We start from the raw sequence: 23033 nt of genomic DNA, 5'->3' as shown, positions 1-23033 counted from the left end.
TTGCCAGTGTACCCCAAACCAGGCCTCTGACCCGTGGCTGTCTCTCCCCCAATTCTGCCTCCACCTTGGGCCCAGACATCATATCCCTAGCCTGGACCATGGCATTGCTCCCCTAGCTAGAGTCTCTCGTCTCTGATTCTCTGGTTCTCTCCATCGGTAACTAGGGTCATCCTTTTAACAGGCAAAATCGCATGGCTCTCTTGTGGTTGAAACCCTTCAGTGGATCCCCACGGCCCTTGAGGTGTGGGTGAGCCTTTGCCGTGGCCTCTGAGGCCCCTCCCGACGCCTGATGACTCTTCCTCGTCCCCTGGCACCACGCTTCCCCCTTCGCTGTCTCCCGCTCCAGCCCCAAGGGTCCTCCTCTCAGTTTCCTAAAAGCATTGTGCTCACTTACCATTAGGACTTCTTAAGAACAGTTCCCGTGCCTGGAAGATGCCTCCACCATGGTTGACTCATCTTGGTCTCAGCTGAAATGTCACTTCTTCAGAGAAGCTTTCCCTGATTTTCCCAGGAAAGTCTAGTCCCCCCGCGCCAGTATGCCACATGGAATCCCGCAGCTCCTGGTGGAGATCCTTCATGGAGCACCCTTTATTGCAAGTCATTGCTGGTCTGTCCTTCCCACTAACCGTTAGGTCCTTTTGTGTGAGGGGGTAGAGACCACATCTGTCCTGTTCCCTGGGCTGCCTGGGACACTGTAGGGACTCAGTCAAACATTTGCCAAACGAATGAATGTGCCAGAGGGGTAGGCACTTGCCAGCCGATGTGACGACATCCCTGGGGAAGAGGCTCTCGGAGCTCCCTCCCCACACGCAGCAGGAGTGCCCATCCCCACAGCCAGCTCGAGGAGGGGACAGTAGAGTAGAGACTGCATCAGGCCCAGCCACAGCGTGGGTCACTGCCATGTTCTGGACCTCAGAGCTCGGTGGGGAGGATGCAGGCAGTGGGCTGCATAGGGGCAACAGGGGCGCAGACCGGGGACTCCTTGCAAACGGGGATGTTGTCATGCTCACCGTCAATGCCCAGGGTCTGAGCTCAGGGGGCCCCGTCTTCGCTCTTACTCACTCCCCGATCCCCCTGCCTCCCTCCCTTACCTGTCACCCACAAGACCCAGAATCCCATGCCGATGTAAACCCCCAGGGATGGGAAAGGGCTTCTCTCCGGATTATGAGTTGTGGTCACACACCCTCCCCCGACCCAGGCAGACCCAGTCCGACCAGCTTCGCAGATTTCCTCTCCTTCCTGCCACCTCGAAGCACCCGGGGGGTTTCTGAAGGCACCCATCTTTCATTCTATCCAGTGACGTCTTGGAGGTCACAATGACAAAGCAGATGGAGAAGTTTAATTAACAGATCATAAAAAAAAAAAATGACAATTTCTAGAGTCTCAAATGAAAGGTGCCCCTGAAACGTAAAACTGGAACCAATCCCATTTATGTGGGATTTCCAGGCTGGCTTCCTCCTCGTAAATAGCCAACTGCAGCAGCTTTCCTCCACTGGGCAGCGGCACCAGCCTCTGTCGGTGCAAGTGCCTCCCAGACCAGGTTCCGGGCACCTGGTGGGGCTGTGGGGAGGCCTGGGGAAGCCGCTCCTCATAGCAGGAGACTTTCTTCACTTTCAGGGAGGAAAGTTAGGTGTCAGAGAGAAAGGCGGAGTTCCCAGGTGGGTGTGAGCGTGCGTTTGTTGGCTAAGGGGCTGCTGTGGTGGATTTTGCAGCCCCAGTCCTATCCCTCACCCTTCCTCTCGAATTCATTCCACACGTGCTCGTGCACACATATGTGCACACGCACCCACGGGCACCCGCACACACACACGTGCATACACATGCACCGGCACACACCCCGACACCCACCCGTGAGCCCATGCGCACACCGACACACGCACACGCATTGTACACATGCACACACATGCACACGAGTCTGGATTTGAGACTTAGCATCAAGCTTTGGAGAAGATAAGGAAAAAACAGACAGCTACCACTACGTCCTCATTATGTGCCAGACCCTTCCTGCACCTCACCTTGAGGAGGGGCTTGCCCTGGTCTCCCCTCCTCACCCGAGAAAGGCTGAGGGCACGTCGGTGGGCAGCTCAGTGAGCGGCAGAGAGAGTTGAGCTGCTGGGTGTCCAGTAGCCCATTCAAGTAACAAGGCAAAAATGAGAGTAAGCGTTTCCTCACTGTGATGGTAGAAGCAGGAGTCCCAAACCGGAGGAAACACCATCCCCAATTCTGTTCCCCTGATGAACAGCGAGGGGCAGGTGGTCTTGTTGCGAAGGGAACCCCAACAAAAGGCCCTGTAGTTTTATGGACCCTGGGGTCAGAAGAGAGAGGAGGGGGCTGGGAGCGGAAAAGTACTGGGGACTGCATCCGGGTGGGGAAATGTCATGGTTTCACCCTTCGCTCTGCCTGGCAGAGGTTCTGAGGAAGAACCCCGTCTACCCAAGACCTTGGGTAAAGAGACCCAAGAATGAAGGCGCCCGGCTAGGTTCTCCAAATGTGGGAAAAGCATGGAGCCAGAGGGGCCCGAGTCTGATTGCGATTCCCTGTCCGTGGTCAGGCCTGAAAAGTCACACCGAGGCTTCTGACCAGGAATCAGACTGCTCAGCATCCCACGCATCTTGCCCCAGGCCACGGTTGTGAGGGGCAGAGCCCATCCTCAGGCGGATCTTAAGCTTTTCACCATCCCAGGAGCCTTCTCCCCGTTCCCCTGCTTTCCTCCTAACTTCCCCACTTACGGAACCATACACCGCCAAAGGCCCAGCGGCTCCCTTGAGGGGTTCTCGTCGTGGAAACTGCCTGCCCTCCCCTTCAGCTGCCGGGAGGTGGGTGCCCTCATTTTTTACGCCGGAGCCCCAGAAGGCAGCAGCCAAAATTGAAAGATGTTACCTCCAAGCAAATGGCAGATGAATCCATTGGCATTTGTCAGAGAGGCATGGGTGAAGTTATCAAGATAGCTCAGAAAAGAGCAAAGAACACATGAAGCCCAGGGCAGAATGGGTAAGAATGTGTGTGCTGGTTCTGAGCAAGTGTGGAATAGAAATTGTTGCTCGTCGGGGCTGTGGGGCAGAGGACAGGCCTGGGAGAGCATGTCCAGGCTCTGGAGGGTGCTCGTCAAATGCCCGCACGAGAGAGGAGGCAGGCGTGTGATGGTGTTCTTGTACTTTCTTGAAACTTCATACTAGTGGATTATTGTAGTGGAACAATAGTGTGGATTAAATGGGAGGTAACGCCACAAAAGCTTTTAACACAGGGCCTGGAACAAAGTGATTACTCAGGATATGCTGGCTGATGCAATCATTATTACTTCTCACTGATGAATCTTGCCTTGCTCGAAGCCAATAGTAGAAGAAAGCTCTGTCTACATAGGTCTTGCCTTGTGTATTAATGGGTTCCTGCAAAGCTGTATATAAATCAGATGTATTGTCAGTTGTGAATTAAATTGACAGTTCTTCCTTTCAATGCTGGAGCACATGGGCTAAGTGTTGGAAATCTCCTCTGTGGGTCTCAAGCTTTCATTGGCTTCCATTGTGATTGTCCAGAGCTTTTTCTCTGCTCCGGTCTGGGTGGAAGGCTACACCTTGTTTAAAGGAAAACATGCCCCGATTGGGTAGCACTGATGTTAAGCCCTCACTGGCCCCCATACAGAGCTTGGCCTTTGGGTATGGAATCCTCCTGTGGTATGGAAACAGCAGGTGGGAAGGAGTGGCTCACGGAATAAAAGGAGAGAAATCCGGAAACTTATACACAAACTGCCAGGTTATGCACAAGATATGCAGGATGGTTTCTTAACCCAGATGGCCAGTTAGCCTGCAGGCAGGTAGAGTAGTGATGGGGGCAGCATTAGACAGCCCTCTACCATGGATCCTTCTAGAAAAGGAACTGGGTAAGTTCTTGACTTCCTTTGCTGGTAATTTCATCCCCAAGAAGGTGGGCAAAACCACACAGAGGTCTCCTGGGTCCAAATTCTGCTTCTGCGACTTATTAGCTATGTTTCTTGACTCCGTTTTCCTCTTTGGAAAGTGGGCATAACAGTAGTACCTACTTCATAGTGAGCTTGCTGAAAGTCAATGAATCGATACACTTAGTACATGGTAAATATCAGTATGCGATAAATTTTAGCTGTTAGTGTTACTGTTACTTGAGTTCATATTTGTGATGGAAAATTTAGATGGACATAATCATAGACCTTATGGAAAATTTTTAAAAACCTAAGGTCAGCAAAGCAGGTACCTTAGCCAGAACTTTCAAAGGGAAATCTGGGTTAAGACAGCTCAGCAAAGTTTTCCTGTAAAGAGCCAGATAGTAAATATTTTCAGCTTTGGGTCTCTGTTGCAACTCTTCAACTCTGCTATTGTAGCATGAAAGCAGCAGTAGACAATATGTAAACAAACTGTCATGTCTGTGTTCCAATAAAACTTTATTTATAAAAACACGAGGAGGGCCAGATTTGGCCAGAGAACCATAGTTTGTGGATCTCTGGCTCAAGCAAAATGGGAAACACTAAAATATAATATTCTGCCTGTGTTAATTGTAAGTGGTATCAGTAAGATGAAAAGCAAGCAGGCAATTAATCAACACAGCTGCAGAGGGAGCTGTTTGCCTCAGATTGAGAGAGGACGTGTTTCCAAATGACGTATCTGATAAACGGTTAGTATCCAAAGTATATAAAATACTTATACAACTCAACAACCCCAAAACAAATAATTCAATTAAAAATGGGCAGAAGAAATGAACTGACATTTCTCCAAAGAAGATATCCAGATGGCCAACAGACATGAAAAGATGCTTAGCATCACTTATCATCAGGGAAATGCAAATCAAAAGTACAATGAGATATCACCACACACCTGTCAGAATGGCTAAAATCAAAAACACAAGAAACAAGTGTTGGCGAGGATGTGGAAAAAAAGGAACACTCATGTACTGTTGGTAGGAATGCAAACTGGTTCAGTCACTGTGGGAGACAGCCTGGAGGTCCCTCAAAAAAATTAAGAATTGAATGATACTATGATCCAGCGATCACACTACTAGGTATTTACCCCCCAAATACAAAAACAGTAATTTAAAGGGATACATGAACCCCTATGTTTGTTGCATTATTATATATAATAGCCAAATTATGGAAGCAGCCCGTGTCCATCCATAGGTGAATGGATAAAGAGGAGATATATGTATATATCCATCTGATGTCTTCTTTGGAAGAATGGAGTATTACACAGCCATAAAAAGAATGAAATCTTGCCATTTGCAATGACATGGAGCTAGAGAGTATAATGCTAAGCGAAATAAGTCAGTCAGAGAAAGACAAGTACCATATAATTTCACTTGTATGTGGAATTTAAGAAACAAACAAAAAAATGAGCAAAGGGGGAAAAAAAAGAGAGACAAACGGAGAAATAGACTCTTAACTATAGAGAACAAACGGATGGTTACCAGAGGGGAGTGTGGTGGTGGGGAATGGGCTTGTGATGAGCACCAGGTGTTGAATGGAAGTGTTGAATCACTCTACTGTACACCTGAAAGTAACATAACACCATGTGTTAATTATACTAGCATTTAAAATAAAAGTAAATTAAATTAAAAAAGAAACTCCAAGAAAAAAAAAAGATAAAAGAGAAAGGACAGGTGCTCCGAAGAGGAGGAACTGTAGCGTCTTCTGCAGGACAGCGCTATAAGGAAGAAGACACCATGGCTTCGGTAACCATGGCAACAAGAGAAGGGACCCGGAAGTGGATCAGGTGGCCTGTCAAGAGGTGTCAGGCAATGGTAGCAAATGGCAACCCAGTGAAAACTATGGGAAAGAGATCGAGGCCCAAAGGAAACCCGGCATGACCAATAATGGCAAGAGAATGAAAAGCAATCTAAAAGTGCCCGGATGCAAACACTAGTTGTCTCTAAAAGGTGTGATTTGGGTCATTGTTATTCTCTTGATTGGACTTTAGAGTAGTTTTTATTATAAGCATCCATTACTTTTATATTTTTTCAAGATTTTATTTATTTATTTGACAGAAAGAGAGACACAGCGAGAGAGGGAACACAAGCAGGGGGAGTGGGAGAGGGAGAAGCAGGCTTCCCGCTGAGCAGGGAGCCCGATGCGAGGGCTCGATCCCAGGATTCTGGGATCATGACCTGAGCCCAAGGCAGACGCTTAACGACTGAGCCACGCAGGTGCCCCGATCCACTACTTTCAAAATCAAAGGAAAATGAAAGCCAGTTAAGGTGGAGGAGGCTTCTTGGAGGAGCAACCTTAGGATGGATGTTTAAAAATTATAAGAAGATAGATTTCACCCAGTGCAAACAGAAATTCCTCACTGTAATGGTCTGACCTGCACACTAGTGAGTGTCCACTGTGGCAGACATTGATTTGATTCCCCCATCAGTCATTTTATTACTTTCTTTCAGTGATGGTAGAACTTGCTTCCCAGCTTTCCTTTTGGTTATAGCATGGGCAAGCTGCACCATCCTAGCCAAGGAGAATTGCTGAAAAATCTGCTGAGTGGTTCCCAGAAAAGGTTCTCCTTGTGTGTATGTGTGTGTGTGTACACGTGTGCATGTATTTGTAGCATGAGGAGAAACTTTGGCCATCCTGTGTTTGATGTGCTCATGTGAGGATGTGGTGTTTGGTGCAGTGGCAACCACTTTGTCACCACAAGGAGTGAATCCCAAGGTTGCCATCCAACACTCTGGTGATGGTAGAGCAGGAGATGGAGAGAGTGCGGTTCTTGATTCATTGAACTGTAGCCGTCCCTGCCCCCATCTTTAGACTTCTGAGAAAAACCTATTGAGGATTCATTTCTAGTTAAGTATTGCAGCTCCTAATTGTCTCACTCTCCCCAGAATATTCACACAGAGGCATGTTGGTGGCTCTCAAGTTATCTAAATGTTAAGTCAGGTTTGAGAACGTTTCAGTGTTCCTGAGTCTCTGGTCTCTAACTGTTTTAATGCAAAGCCTTGCAATAAGGTGCCAGAATGCAGTTTTAAAATTTTTATTATTTCATGTCATTAGATTTTGTTGCTTTAACTATTGGGGGGAATAAAGGCATTTTAATGTGACTCGCTGGCTTCTCTTTCTCGTGGTTGCTGTCATCCTTTCTCACACCCAGCTCTGTGGAAGACAAGGATAAATCCTGGAGATTCCCTTCAGCGGTACAGGAAATTCCCATTCTCTGCAGGTGCGGACTCATGGGCAGGTCTCGGGGAAACACCAGTCTTTGCATCTCCTACGAGGTGGAGAATAATGGCAATGACGTACAGTGTGGGGGGCAGGGAACACTTGCTCTAGCATAGCAGGTTCATATCCTGGCTCTGCACTGAGCAATGATAATCTTGGGCAAGTTACTTAACATGTCTCAGCTTTTCTTGGCTCATCGATAACGTGAGGGTGATGTTAATGTGGTGGAGGTCATGAAGATTAAGGATTGGTAAAACCTTTAGCTGCCACATGGTACAAACCCAACACATGGGTGCTGCTCTTCCCCATCCATAGGAAAACAAGGTCATGCTGCCAACTGATGAAGTGAACAAGGTTGGGAAGGAGTGCCCGAGTGACAATGCATGAAGGTGGTGAACAGAGTTTGTTAACCAAGGAAATTCCAAGGCCCCACCCAAACCCTCTGAACTGAAATCACTATAAGCCTGGGAATTTACATTATAATCAGGCTTCCTAAGTGATTCATATGCACACTCAAATGTTAGAATCACAAGCATGTATGTCTAGAAAGACATCACAGTAATGGTTTTAAGGAAATGCATTTTGGAATGGTCTCACTTGAATTGACCTGAGTCCAGAAGGTCACAGGTAGGGTAGAGGGATAGGAGCCAGAACCATCTTCTCTTATCCCCAAAATTTCCCTCTTCCCCAGACCTCTCTCTCTTCTTGAAATGGTCTTGTTTCAGAACACCACAGCTGCAACACTTTTGCCTTCAGATCTCCCCCTAAACCTAATTTACTGTCTGTTAGGGACTAGGCTACAGTTAGTCTCTTGTGGTAGATGGGATTATTGTTTTCAGTTCTTCTCTCCCTCCTACCTACGAACTTGCAGTCAATAGAAATGGAATGAGTGTATTTCTCTGCAGGCTAGCAAGTGAGAAACATGGGGGGTTGTAATGGTAAGCCAGTAAATTTTAGGGTAGTTTGTTATGCAGCATTTTTGTGACCAGGATTGACTAACACATCTCTTAAAAGTGGAAAGAACTGGGGTTTGTCCGTGTTCTCACTGAAAGTCTTACAAACCCTTTTCCAAGGAGAAGCTTGCTCACCGTTGTGGCGAGGGCCTGGAAAGGGGAGAAGATGTGCCCAAACCGATAGCACTTGTGCACGTTGATGTCTCCAAAGCGACTGCGGCGCTCCTTCCGGCTGGCCAGTCTCTTCTCTGCCTTCATGTCCATGAAGTGCCGGAAGGGGCCCTGCTGGGGCAGATGGGCCACATGCACCTGCAGTGAGGAGCCGAGGGCCGAGGTAGCGCATGGTTTCCAAGTTCCATGTGCTCACACCAAGACAAGGCGTACTTTATAAAACAGCCCGCTCTTGTTCATGCCTCTTGATTATTGGTTGGATTTCCATTTACCTTTCTTAATTTTCTGTGGCCTTGGGAGACGGATCGAAGGGCCATCCCTTCTGTTTGTTGCTGGGAGTCTGGCACGCTAGATTGGGGGTCAGGGCACTGAGTTCTAGTTAGGAGCTTGCCACTCGCTACAGGAACTTGGGTACTCACCACCCACCTGTACGGTGGATTATTTACATGGTCTTTTTTCCAACCTTAAAATGGCACGGTTTATATGAAACTGGAATGTCAAGAATGCCGTGGGTTGCAAGCCCTCCTTCTTGGAGGGAAGGGGCAGGAGGCAGGGTGCCATGTGTGTTGCAGGGTCCTATCTTGTGATTCTAATCTGGCTTCTATTAGAAACTGAGGCACAAAGGAGCCCCGCCTGCATTCTGCTAGGAGAGACACCGTAAGGGGCACAGTGGATTTCCCAAGCCAGAGAGTTCCCCTTCACGGCACCCGCTGCCTGGACCCAGCTCTCTGTTGGGTGCCCACTGCCACGACAGTGTCAGTCCCTGCCTTCCAACTGCCGTGATGCTTGCTTTCACCTGGTCTTCCCCGTTCCTGATGATCCCACCCTCACTCAGATCCCTGTCTTGCCCTAGCCTCTCTGGGCTGACAACAGAGCACCAGATTCTGCCTGAACACAAGTTTCTCCAAGGAGCTGCTACCCTTGCTAGCTCTGTCCGTGTGTGGCCAGTGGGAGAGTGGTGCCCAGCCTAGATTCTGACCCCGGGGCCACCCCGGGCAGGCCCTGCCCTCCCTGCCTGCAGAGGACGCTCAGCAAACACTGTCTGTATCCACAGCGTGACACTTTTACATGCCACAGAGGCAGGGACACGGTTGGGAACATGGGTAGGGGACGGATTCTTGTTGCTGATGACCGAACGTGCCCTCCTTCCTGGCTGACACACCTGCGAGGGTGGGGGCTGCTGAGGAGTGGGCAGCTGGACACACCGCGGGAACCTCATCCCAATTAGGGGCTTGGGCCATTTCCTGCCTCCTACACAGCAGGAAACATAGATGCGTGTTGTTTTACTTCTCTGCAGCATTGACCATAAGGAGCCCGAAGGACACTGTGCTAGGAGCTCTGGAGGTGGGCGGGGGAGCTGACCAAAACCAGGGGCCACTGGGGATTCCAGAGATCCAACATCCCACTTCCTGCATGGAGAAACTGAGACCCAGCCAGGTGGGAGGACTGTCTCTTGCATGGAGTATAAATTCACTGCATTGCTTCAGGGTGGTGACTCTGTTCCGAGGAAGGCAGTGTTCAGAGCCCAACTTGAAGAGCGACAGCATGAAGCCGCAGGAAGGTACATGGGGCCCGGGCACCCCGAGCACTCTGGACGGGGCCAGAGCCCCCCGGAGGGCAGAGCACGTCTGCAGGGCACAATGAGAGGCCTCCAGCCGGGCCTCCTGCCGCCCTCCTCCTTTCCCTGACTTGCCACGTTGCCTTCCTCTGGGAGAGTTAGCATCTCCAGCACCAATGTCACCTTCTTAACACAACGCAAGCCTCGCTTTCTGCCCGGGTCTTTCCCCCCTCCCCCCCTGCCCTCGCCTTACTCCTCCCCCGGCCTCACTCCCATTCCTGTTTCCGGGCTCTGATTTTGGGTTCCCAGTAAAGGCCCCCCCCCCCCAGGGAAACCCCCGCCCCCCCCCCCCCCCCCCCCAACTCCTCCTCCTCTGGGCTTCCAGACCCTTTACCCCAGGGATCTGTGTCCCCCACCTGACTTCCTGTGAGCGTCTCACTCCGCTCGCTCCTGCTCCTTTGGTCTTTGTCAGCGCTTCGTTTGCTGAGCGTACCCCCGTGTGGGGCACGCTGTCATTCCTCAGTGTGCAAAGGGTAAGGGGAAAAAGGGATCCTTGGAAGACTCACGTCACGTATTCGTAAGCTTTTTGCTATTGGAGGAGAAAAGTCCCAGCTTCGTCCCACGGCTTTGGTGGTGCTCAGATTCGAGATTAATAGTGGATAAACAGGTCCCAGTGGGACCGGCAGCTTCCAGTCTGTTCCAGGGAAGTGAGGAGAGAAATGCCATGCTGTTAGGATCCATGAACAGCGCTAGACCTAGGGTTCATTTCTCCGTGTTTGACCCCACCCACAGAATAGCAAGGGAGGTTCGAAGGAAGCAGATCCTCAACCCAGAGCCAAGAACAAAAGCACTCGTTAGGAGAGACACATGGAGCCTATAGGATAGTCTGATTTGCTTTTTGGAATATGATAAGCACAGTGGGCAGTTCTCTTTGCTAGGTGCATTATTGGCAAATTGTTTTGCTGATGCCACATGAGTTGAGTTAATTATTGCTCTGGGGGTTTAACTGAGTAGAGAAGATCATTACGGGCTTCACTACGGTCATTTCATTAGGTTAATTAAATAATGAATTATGTGACCCTCTCACTTTTTTGGATTTGTGCGGAATTATTTTTCCATATTCGCGCAGAAGTCGGCAAACTTTCTCTGGAGGGGCCAGATGGTAAATACGTTAGGCTTTGTGGCCATATCATCTCTGTTGCAACTACACAACGTAGTTGTTGTGGCACAAAAGTAGCCACAGATAACAAGTAAATGAGTAGGTGTGGCTGTGTTTCTGTAACACTTTATCAGTGGGCACCAAATGTAACTTTCATATCATTTTCATGTATCACAAAACATTATTCTCTTGATTTCTTTTTTTTCAGCCATTTAAAAACGGCAAAACCATTCTTAGTTTGCAAGTCATCCAAAACAGATGGCAGGACAAATTTGGCCTAATGGGCTGTAGTTTGCCACCCCCGGCATTAGTGGATGCTTCGAATACAACCCCTGCTTCAAGGAGACAAGTGCTAATTTCCAAAATAGAAACGAGGATTCTGAAGTTTTCTCAGCAATTTCAAAATTGCTGTGCAAGATAGACATCTGGCCCATGACCAAGCCTTAAGCAAACCAAGCCGAGGTTGGCTGGTTTAATCCAATGCCAAAGTCTAGGGTTCCCAGGGAACTTGAAGCCATCCAGTTCATATTCTAGACGTTATGTGTGACCACATTTAAACCAACTTAGGGATCCAAGGCTCATTTAGAGATACAAGACTCTCTAGTCCTAGAGTAAATATCTCATCACCGTGACCCTTAATCACTGATTTTCACACTGACGATTTTGAAGCATGCGATGCAGTCCTGCCACGGTGTAATTTAACTTCCTACTGTCCAACTGTCCAACTGTCCAACCGTCCAACATGTTGGACAAAATTGCTTCTCCGCCGCCCCCCTACCCCATGCACCAAAGCCATAACTAATGGCAAGACTCCACCTCTAGGTTTTCCTCTACTGAGCCAGCCATGATGTTAGGTGTTGCTCCTTTCCTTTTCTCTAGATTTTAGGAGCCAATGTTGTGGACAGCCAGGGTGGAGACCTGGGTCTGGGTGGTGTTTGGTCATGTGGTTCTTGAAAGCTTTCAGCAACCCCGGGATGAAGCATTGCTCTTCCAACAGAATTTCTAACTAGAGAATGAAGTAGGCTTGACATAGCAGTTTCCCCAGGATGCCAGAGTAAGTAGAAAAAAATAACACAGGGACGCCCGGCTGGCTCAGTCGGTGTGGCAGCTGCCTTCAGCTCAGGTCATGATCCCGGGGTTCTGGGATTGAGCCCCGTATCGGGCTCCCTGCTCAGCAGGGAGCCTGCTTCTCCCTCTCCTGCTCCCCCTGCTTGTGCTCTCTCTCTCTCTCTGTCAAATAAATAAATCTTAAAAAAAAAAAATAACTCAGAATGACTTTTTCTAGCATCTGCCAAAATACTTAATTTTTGAGACCATAGTAAGGTTCCAACATTTTAAAAACCTTCATTGGTGGAAGTAGGGTGGTGGTGGCCTAGCAGAGCCCAGCCCAGGGTCTTGTACAAGGTGGATTCTCAGGAAGCATTTATAAGACAAATGAAAGGGGGAAGGCGTTTTGCGGGGGGGGGGGGGGGTGTGTGTGTGCGGGGCATGAACTGCCAGCTGAACTCCTTCTCCCGTCTCCGTAGGGACATGTGTTATTCTGGGGGGAAGGTCCCCTCTAGACCCAGGCAGACCAAAACCTGTCCTAATTTTACTCCACCAGCTCTGTCTGAAACAGCGGTGCCCCTGGCTCAACGTTATCTTAAAAGAGGCATCCAGGGGCGCCTGGGTGGCTCAGTCGGTTGAGGATCTGGCTCTTGATTTCGGCTCGGGTCATGATCTCAGGGTCGTGAGACAGAGCCCCGCCTCGGGCTCTGAGCTGGGCATGGAGCCTGCTTAAGATGCTGTTTCTCCCTCTACCCCTCCCTCCCCCATCTAAAAAAAAGAAAAAAAAAAAAAAGAGGAATGCAGCTTCTCTGGGCTTTGCCAAAGCCTCCTCAGTCAGTGTTTGCTTTCTGCCGCATTGGCAATCAGTCCTGCTGGAAGCAGGGGCTATTCTGCAGGTGGAAGGAGCCAGCCCCCACCCAGCTCAGGGTGCAGTCCCGGGTTGTGGAGAGTGCCCCTTTGTTGGGAGAAAAGCTCTGGAGGGTTAGAAGGGATGGGAGGGGTGGAGGCTGGGGCTTTGTGTTGTTCTTTTTCCTTACGCAATAATTATGACAATTTCGGCAGTTTTTATGTACTTCTCCTTGGTAATTTTTTTTCAGGGTGGCGTGGGGGAGGAGAATGGTTGCCAGGGAGAGGAGGGGAAGTTGGAAAGAGGCTGCCCTCTGGGAGTGATTAAACCCTGGAGAGAGATACACGTAGTCCTAGAAGATGGAGAAAGTTTTTAAAAAGATTATTTACAACTTAAAAAGTAGCTTCCTGTCCTCGATCCAGAAAGCACTTCTTGTCTGGTCCAGGAAGGGCATCTTTGCATCTTGGCATTAGACTCTGAGCTCTTGAAGGCACAGTTTGGGTTCCCCTGGTCTTTGAAGCCCCAGCACCCATCCTGAAGCTTGGCATACAGTAGGTGCTCTATACATGCAGGTGACAGTAAATAAAGACTGAATGAATGAGCGGAAGACATGCAGCTTTCTGGGCAATGTATTCTCTGCTCAGCACCCTCCCAGCTACTCCCCACCCAGAGGCGGGCTGTCTGCAAAAAGGAACAGCAGTCCAGACCTGGGAGAGCGGCTTGAAAAGGTGTGAAATGTGTTGAATTTCAGTCTCTTTGCTGCAAGTAAATGGGAAAATCCTTTATTGCCGCTCACGCTTCTGGCCCATATTGTCTTCAACAGTTTCTCTTTAAGGGGAATTTGGCTTTCAGACTGTGGGAAACTATCAGACTTTGGCTCCAGCGGAAATTCTCATCCCTGGTGGTGTGTTGGAGCCTCCTGGGGGAGAGGGTGGGGCTTAAAAAATTCCAGAGCAAGGCTGCACCCCAGCAAAATGCACCTGTGTTTCAGCAGGTGGGACCCTGGACAAGCCCTCCAGGGGATTCGACCGTGAGCGGCCAAGGCTAAGAAACACTGAGGGAGAGTTGAGTTCACCTGTGCTGACACAGTATTACCAGACAGCCCTCCTCTGACTGCAAGTTAGCGGCCAAACCAGAGGGGATTTTAAGGGTGGAAATAACAGTCCTGTGGATTATAGTATTCAGTTGGAGCCAGCACTTTTTATTTTTGACAGTGGCTTTAATAAGTGAAAAAAAAACAACCCTGAGTCTTTGTATCAAAAAGTCATTTAGTTGGATTTTAAAGCTTTATTGCTTTTTGCCAGATTTGAATGGGGTTGGGGTGGGCAGCGGGGAGATTTAGTGTTAGAGAAATGCCGTAACTTTTTTAGAGCAAGGTTCATGTTATTATTTTCTGAATCCGCAGCTCCTAGTGTGGGGCCTGCCGTGTAGTACTTAGAAATGCTGGAATATTATAGCAGCTGTTGCTGGCTGGATGCTTCCTGTTATATTCATCATCTCATTTAATCTTCAGAGCGACCATATAAGATGGGTCCTATTTGTATCTTCATGTTGAAGGGCGTGGTGGGCTGACTTCTAAGATGGTCTGAGATTTTGCCCCCTATTATGTGTGCCCTGTATAGTCCCCTCCCCTTGAGTGTGGGCAGGACCTGTGAATATGATGAGATATAGCTCATGATTATGTTACATTGTGGCAAAGATGAAGGGATTTTGCAGATGTCATCAGGGCCCCTGATCAGTTGACTATAAATTAATTAAAAGGGAGTTTATCTTGGGTGGGCCTGACCTAATCAGGTGAGCCCTTTAAAAGAAGTTTCGGGGGCTCAAGACTCAAGTCATGCTGGCCATATAGAAGCATGCCACCATGATTTCTTTTTTTTTCTTTTTTCTTTTTAAAATATTTATCTGAGAGAGAGAGAGAGGGAAAGAGAGAGCACGCACATGAGCAGAGGCAGAAGGAGAGGGAGAGAGAGAATCCCAAGCAGACTCTGCACTGAGAATGGAGACTGACACAGGGCTCTTGATCTCACAACCTCGAGATCATGACCCCAAGATCATGACCCCAGTTGAAACCAAGAGTCCGACTGTGTCACCCAAGCACCCCAACATGCCATCAAGATTTCTAAAGCTGCAAGCAAATGGACTTTGGCAACGACCCTGAGTCTCAAATAAGAGCTGAGCAGAGGACCCAGCTAAGCTGTGCCTGCACTCCTAACCCATAGAAGCTGAGATAATGAGCAGGCATTGCTGCAAGCTGCTACATTTGTAGTAATTTGTTACACAGCAATGGAAAACTAATACACTAGTGAAAGAATAATGATGCAGAGAAGTCACAGGACTTGGCCAAGGTTGCACATTAGGAATGGTGGAGCTGTGAGTGGAACCCTGCCATTTCTGATCCCTTGTTGTTTGACATTGACACTAGCGTCAGTTTGTGAAATAAGGCTCATCTGTATCAGCTCCCCGCTTTTCTGTAAACTATAAATGGGACAAAACCAAGGCTGATACCAAAGCCTTTGGAAATGAAGTGGAATCATAGCAAATGTGGAGACACATTTGGAAGTCATGCCCAGGAGAAGGGCTGAGGAAAATTCTTTTAAGAAGGACCGGGAGCACAAAAGCCAATTTACCAAACATCAAAGAAACCTCAAGAAAAAAAAGAGACATGACCGTGGTCACATGGTGACACCCATCTGTTTTGCTCCCAATGGGAGGATGCTGACCTACTTTTCTGATTGGATCCAGAGTTTAGACCATCATGATTATTAGAGTTGCCCTTCCTTAAAGAAAAGCTAATCTTTACTTCTAGTATTGGTAATGTACATTTTAATCTAGCTTTTCCAGTGTGTGTGTGTGTGTGTGTGTGTGTGTGTGTGTGTGTATAAAAGTTTGTTGGAGGGAAAGGGGTGTCTTGGAAAGTTACTATTTTCTTCCAGTCAGCTAGAATGTATTTTTCTCTTTTATCTTCATTCATCTGTTCTCTTTTTGCTTGGGAGATAGGTGTGATGCACAGAGGTGAGCAGCCATTTTGTGAACATGAGGACTTATCCTCATGATAAGAAGGCTATGAATGGCTTGGGTCTCTGATGCCATCATGGAGACTCCTACCAGCCCTGAACTACCTTCCTCTGGACATCTTGTCATATGGAGGAAATACACTCCTCTTTCTGTTGGTGGAACTTTTTTCTTCTTATCCCTTCAGGGCAAGTGTAATTCTGTCTGATATAAAAATCTAAAAAATAAGGTACACTCCCCAAGTATTTGAAAAATACTTGGTAAACTGTCCAGTATTAACATGTGCAAGGAACAATTCAACATCTTTATTATAATTTAAGGATCCTTTTCTAGAGTTATAATCAGGGTGAGAGGGGGATTCAGGGATGCCTCTCTCCTTCATTACTGACTCGTGGGAAGTATGCATAATGGTGTGAGATGGGGAGGAGGGTGGCTGAAATAGAAGTTAACCACAATAATGAATCACTCATTGGCCTTGATGTGTTTAATTTTGTCTGAAGCACAGAAGACCCAAAGAATTGCTCTTTGTCTTTGAGCAGCCCGTAACCGAGCATCTGTTTGGGATCTAAAAAGTAAATTCAGCTTTGGGGAAAGATGAGTAGGCTTAGCCACTGCACACACCAGTGAGGCAATCGCCTGCGTCATTAGACCCAGGATCTGCAACAAGAAGGGGACAGACCCACTTTTCCCTTCCTGGTCCAATCACAGATGAATCACTGAATTCAGCTCAGGAGCACCTAGACAAACTGTCTCTCATTCAGAGGACAATGATGGCAATGGTGCAGACTCTATAACCCTAAAACTCTCTTGGGGCGCCTGGGTGGCTCAGATGGTTAAGCATCTGCCTTTGGCTTGGGTCATGATCCCAGGGTCCTGGGATCGAGCCCCATGTCTGGCTCCTGGCTCAGCGGGGAGCCTGCTTCTCCCTCTGCCTCTCCCCCTGCTCGTGCTCTCTCTTTCTGTATCTCCGTGTCTCGAATGAATAAATAAAAAAACTTAAAAAAATTAAAAACAAAAAACCCCTAAATCTTGTGATTTGGGGCATGGCTGAAGGAGGTGGAAATAATAAGACCGAAGAAGAGAGAAGAACCCAATGGGAGGCACAGCAGTTATGAAAGACAGCCTCATAGAAGAGTGATCAAACCCATCTCACCCAGCCCCAATGGGTGGAAATGGAACCAGCGGTGGAAGCTTCCAGGAGGCAGTTCTGGATTTGGATTTGGATTTGCTCACGATGTTAACAGCTGCAGCTGCCAAAGACAGAGTAGCCCATCTCAGCAGATGGTCATGTCGTTGCTGGTGCTTTAGACCGAATGACTGCTTGTGGAGATGGTGTACAGGGATCCCAGCGTTCACATGTTCACTCCTCCACTCAGTGACTTCACTGATGGATTAGAATTCTTAGTGTCTACTAGGTGTCAGGTTCTTAGTGGTCACACTACGACCTTGAAGATCTCTCCCAACTTGGTGATTCTCGGATGCTCTGAGCACAACGAGCTCCGTTCGGCATGAGGCAGAACCGAAGCACCAAAATCTGGGATGAGTTGCACAAAGCCACGAGGCATGTCAGTGGCGGACCCGTCATCATCTCTGAGCTTTTGCTCTGTTTCCTCTCCTTTCTTTTTCAATCATCTGCTGCTTTCAGAGAAAACCAAGTCATGCTCTGCTAAACCATCAAGGCTTGGGGAGCGTGTTTAGACAGGATGTGCAGTTACCCAATACTGGTCTGAATGCTGTGTTTTCCTGACTCTGACAAATTGGAGCAAGCTCTCCTTTTGATCTACAATCTTCCAAATCGCCCCAGATCCCCCCGAGCGGGGGCGGGTCATCAGCAAGGGATGTGGTTCGGATTTCATACAACACATGGCTTTCTGACGGGGAGTGGCTGCAGATCTTTCTGATGCAGTCACCCCTGCTCTGCTCTGCCCTAGGATTCCAAAGATTGCTGTGGAAAGTGCACATTTCCAAGCAAGCCCATTTCACCCAGTCCTTAAACATGTATGAATTTCCCTCCCTTCCTTTTTCTATCCCCCCCCATGCACACATACACACACACACACACACACACACACACACACACACAGTCCACCACTCCACTGTCGATCTTTGCATCCTACCCCTATGGATGTTTCCTGCCAGGATCTCTTGCTTGGCGGACCCTCTGTGAGGTTAGGAGTGCCTCTCAGGTGGTGAAAGGCAGCCTCGCTTTTGCAGCTGGGCATTCCACAAGCAAGCAAGGGGCCATTTTTACTTCTGAATGTGGCAGGCCTGCAAGATGGAGTGAAAGCAAATTGGCAGCTGTGTCGGACCATCTGACGCTGGGAAAAGCATCTGTTGGAAAACTTGCTTTGTAATTTCCTGAGCCTTTCGGGGTCAGAAGTGGGTAGAAACCCCCAAATGGAAGAAAAGCTTAATTACTTTCAAGGGGGAAGAAAATACGAACCAGAAGGGCTCACATGGGGGCAGTCTGTGGATTCTGAACTTCAGGCTCCCAGGATAAATGCTTCCTTCCAAAGCTTCCCAAAGCACTCCTTTCTTCTGGAGCAAGCACTGGAATCCTCCTGAGATAATTGATTTGGCCCAGACTGGACTGTAAGTGGGTGGGAACGCAGCTCACATGCACCCTCTGCCAACATTGTTCTGGAAGGCTGGGGATGAGCTGGAGAACAGCACGGGGCCCCTTAATGCTTTCACTGCATTCGTGTCTTTGATTACTGGTTTTATTCACCAAGGTATTTTCAGCACTGGAACAGAGCCTGACACGGAGTGGGTGCTCAGCAAAGATTCAGGGAGGGAGGGAACGCATCCATTTTTGTATCCCATGCACTCCCTAAAGTTCTTGTCGCTTAGCTGACTTGTATAAATGGCTGCTCTGGGAAACCGAGGTCAGAAAGCAAAGGGGGGCTCTGATCACTAAACAGAACTGGAAAGGAATATAAATTGGGAAGGTCGGAAGAGTGGGGGAGTAGCATACTGCTCTGTGGAGGTATCTGGAAAAGCCCTGGGCTTCTGTGCGTTCCTTCAACAAGCCTCTGAGCTCGGAGACAGGAGGAGGCCAGAGGTTTCCCCCACATGCCTTGGAAGTTTACAGCTCATCCTCAACTGTGTCTGCAACACAGATTTTGCACTTGCTTGGCTTCAAGGCTGAGGCCTTTATCCCAAAATAAAGGGTCTCCCCTCTCTCTCCTACATCACTTTGCTACATCTCTTCTCTTCCCTTACCCTGCAATTCTCCTTAATTACTAGTTTCAGTCCTGGGGGATAAGACTGAGCTTTGCAAAAACAAAAAACAAAACAAAACAAAATAAACCCCCCACTTTTCAAGTTCTGCCTTATATGATTCCGTCATCATGGCTTTCATTGGCCCAAATGAGACTAAAACTGAGACAGCTTTTAGGGAAGCGAAACTCTGACTTTCAAGAACTGAGCAATGGCCGCATAACGAAAGCCCTTTCTGACTCCATGCGGATAGGTCTCTGGGGGTAATTAGGAGAATTTATGTATCCCCTTCTGGCAACTATCATTCGTCACTGTGTTTAGCACGTGGAATAAGTGATGGTTCCATGTTAATGATCAGAAAAGGTTGTGTCTTCCAGGTAGCAAATGAGGCTTAAAGATAACTTTTTATTTATTTATTTATTCATGAGCGACGGAGAGAGAGAGAGAGAGAGAGAGAGAGAGAGAGAGAGAAGCAGAGGGAGAAGCAGGCTCCCAAGGAGCAGGGAGCCCGATGCGGGACTCGATCCCAGGACCCCGGGACCATGACCTGAGCCGAAGGCAGACGCTTAACCATCTGAGCCACCCAGGCGCCCTAAAGATAACTTTTCATCTTAAAAATACCCCCCCTCGCTCTCCCCTTCCCCGTTGGCAGGGGAGCACACTTAGCAGAAATGCTGTGTAGATGTATTTGCAGGAGGTTTGACTTCTTTAGCGAGAGGAAGATAGAGATGCAGAGAGGAGTCGCCCCAGCCCCCTGGGCACAGACAATGCGGGCTACTCCGTATGTTTGGTAAATCAGGGTTGGTAAATTGGAGCTTGAGAGCCATAGGCAAGGGTAGGTAAGTCATCCCTTGGGGAATAGGTAGGTGAGGCAGGGGAGAAGGGACAGAGAGGTGGGTTGGGGGGAGAATTTACAAAAGGAGAAACAAGGAGACATGCTTCCAGCTGGCTTAGCTGCTCTCCCGTGGATCAGCTCTCTGGCCGCTGCCTCCTACTCTGAAGACACCTGCCACGAGCACTAAGTGATTCGTTCCACATACTAGAAGGGAGACCTTGTTGGCCAGTGGCTCTTCCTGCCTCGATGGGACATGGCTGGGGCTCAGGTCCGTGCTTTGCCGGGCTGGGAGGCAGCCCAGCGTGGAAGAGCCCAACTCAGCAGAAGCAAAGGTGATCAATGGGGAAAAGGGTTGGGGTCCCTTGGCCAGAACAAAGCCATCCCCCCCTCCCCGGAAAAGTGCGCTCTGCTTTTCCTCCTGAGTCTCAGATTCCATTACTGAGAAGATGAGGCCGCCTCTGGGGCCCATGACACAGAATGAGGCCCCTGAGCTAATCAGCATGCACGGCCTTTCATTCCATTGTTGTGGTCCTTTCGGGCTCAGCCCTGGATCATACCTAAGTATGGGAATTAGGGCTTTGGAGCCAGAAGTTCAGTCATGAATAGCAGTAGCTCTGCAGACTTGCTGTTTGCAACCACAATGCTTTTCCTACCCCAGCAGCTGTGACCCTGCATGAGAAGGTCCAGCTCCGGGACCCAATTTAATAAACCCAAGGGTCCCTGCAAATGCACAGGGACGGGGTCTGTCTGCAGCCCCGGGCTGGCCTTACCCTTGGCATCTTTTCTCGGTTGCGTTCTGCCTAGAGATGGGCCTTCCTTAGTAGCCTTGTCACCTCCTGTGTCTTTTGCTTTGTCCTTAAAGACCTGGGCACCTTCCCCCTTCTGCAGCATCTGCCCATCAGGCAAGGGCCGGTCTTCGGGCAGACCGTCTTGCTTCTTGTTCTCCTTCTTCTTCTCATGGGGAGCTCTAAGGATAAAAAAATCCGCCATCAGATGTCATGTTCTGAGTGACTCAGTAACCCCCAAGTGAGTGGCCTGGCATGAGGTCAGAAGAGGAAGTTGCTGAACCGGAACTTCCAACTTCATGAAAAATCATTTAATCTGGGAAGAAAATAAATCGATGCTATGAGCTTATTCTTGCCTATTTGCATAGTGCAGTCATGAGAGAAAGGTGGGAATATCCCCCAAGTAGTAGAACAATAGGAGAACAGGTGTCCCACATCTAATGCTTCCTGCGGTGCAACTAAGGAATTACACCCATATACACATGTATATATTACAAAGAAAACAGTTCCTACAGGGATGAGACACAGGAGATCAGGAAATATCTAAGAGCTGGTGTTTGTGTGTGTGTGTGTGTGTGTGTGTGTGTGTGTATCTTAAAGATTTTATTTGTTTATTTGAGAGAGAGAGAGAGAGAGAGAGAGAGCATGAGTTGGGGGAGAAGCAGAGGGAGAAGCAGACTCCCCGCTGAGCAGGGAGCCCAATTCAGGGCTTGATCCCAGGACCTGAACTGAAGGCAGATGCTTAGCTGAGTGAGCCACCCAGGGTCCCCTGGTGTATATGTTTTTAATATCAAGCAATTTTCTCTTTAATTTTTTTTGAGTATAGTTGACACACAATGTTACTTTATTTTCAGGTGCACAACGCAGTGATTTGACTTCTCTACGTTTTATGCTGTGCTCTCCACAATGTAGCTACCATCTGTCACCATAGCATTTCATTTTTAGAGGGTAGGGTTAATACACTGCTCATCAAACTGTGTTTTCTGTTTCTTTTTTCCCCCATTTCCCATTATATTAATTATTTGTGTTTGGGGAGAATATTCAGCAGTTCTTCAGTGATTTTTTTTCTTTTTTAAAGATTTTATTTGTTTATTTTAACCATCTGAGCCCCCCAGGCGCCCCTTTTATTTGTTTATTTTAAAAAGAGAGAGAGAGAGCACGAGCGGGAAGGGCAGAGGAAGAGGAAGAGAGAATCTCAAGCAGACTCTGTGCTCAGCATGGAGCCCAAGGAGGCGGTCTCAATCCCAGGACCCTGAGATCATGACCTGAATTGAAACCAAGAGTCAGACGTTTAACCGACTATGCCACCCAGGCGCCCCCTTCAGTGATTTTCCAACATCCAAGTCACCCCAGTGGACAAGACCCACAAGATCCTTCCTGACCTGACCCTGCTCCCTTCATCTTCTGTTCTACTCAACCTCCCCCCCTCCCAACCCCAGTGCTCTTTCAACAGGAGAACCATCCCAGTGCCTCAGAAATGCTGCTGGCTCTTAGGCTTCTGGGACTGGCTTGTCTCTCTCCCTCTGCCTGAAATGTAACATTTTCCCTCTTTTCCTCCCCTGAACGGCTCATCCTCCTGGGGAACTCCTACTCCTCACTTCCTCTATGGTGCTGTTCATGACACCTTCTAGTTCTCACCCTGGGATATAGACCTGCCCTCCTTCTGGTCCCTGGTATCTTTTTTTTTTTCGAAGATTTTATTTATTTGTTTGAGAGAGAGAGAGAGAGGGCACGTGCTTGAGAGCACAATTGGGGGGAGAGGCAGAGGGAGAGGGAGAAGCAGACTCCCCGCTGAGCCAGGAGCCTGACGTGGGACTCAGTCCCAGGACCCTGAGCTGAAAGCAGACGCTTGACTGACTGAGCCACCCAAGCGCCTCTCTCTCTCGCATCTTTCAAGTATCTCCATTTTCGTAATGACCAGTTGTGCAATAAATGGTCTGTTTTCATACCTACTTCCACTGTTAGATTTTATGTTCTATGAAGTCACAGGCTCTATCTTGTTCACCAACGTCTCCTTAACACATAGCACTAGATCTAGCAAGAGGCAGATCCTCAGTCCATATTGGATGGGTGGATGGATGGGTGGATGGGTGGATGGATGGGTGGATGGGTGGATGGATGGGTGGATGGGTGGATGGGTGGATGGATGGGTGGATGGGTGGATGGATGGGTGGATGGGTGGATGGGTGGATGGATGGGTGGATGGGTGGATGGATGGGTGGATGGGTGGATGGGTGGATGGATGGGTGGATGGGTGGATGGATGGGTGGATGGGTGGA

At 48.6% G+C, this 23033-nt stretch overlaps 1 protein-coding gene across 1 annotated transcript in view; it reads right to left on the bottom strand.

The window, feature by feature from the left end:
• Positions 1-6974: 6974 nt before the first annotated feature.
• The window catches only part of LOC112837557 (uncharacterized), a 22592-nt gene continuing 6533 nt past the window's right edge, over positions 6975-23033 (bottom strand). The window contains exons 2-5 of the mRNA XM_073883214.1: positions 20740-20936; positions 10414-10541; positions 8254-8427; positions 6975-7214 (exon numbers count right to left, since the gene is read on the bottom strand). Coding sequence (XP_073739315.1) covers positions 6984-7214; positions 8254-8427; positions 10414-10541; positions 20740-20936 — 730 coding nt within the window. The 3' untranslated portion in view covers positions 6975-6983. The remainder of the gene's footprint in view (positions 7215-8253; positions 8428-10413; positions 10542-20739; positions 20937-23033) is intronic.

Source organism: Callorhinus ursinus, unplaced genomic scaffold (assembly GCF_003265705.2).
Source record: "Callorhinus ursinus isolate GAN/ISIS: 27379988/994484 unplaced genomic scaffold, GSC_fseal_2.0 scaffold50, whole genome shotgun sequence".
Taxonomy (NCBI): domain Eukaryota; kingdom Metazoa; phylum Chordata; class Mammalia; order Carnivora; family Otariidae; genus Callorhinus; species Callorhinus ursinus.
The sequence above is the reverse complement of the archived record's forward strand: the minus strand, read 5'-3'. Positions and strand labels throughout refer to the sequence as shown.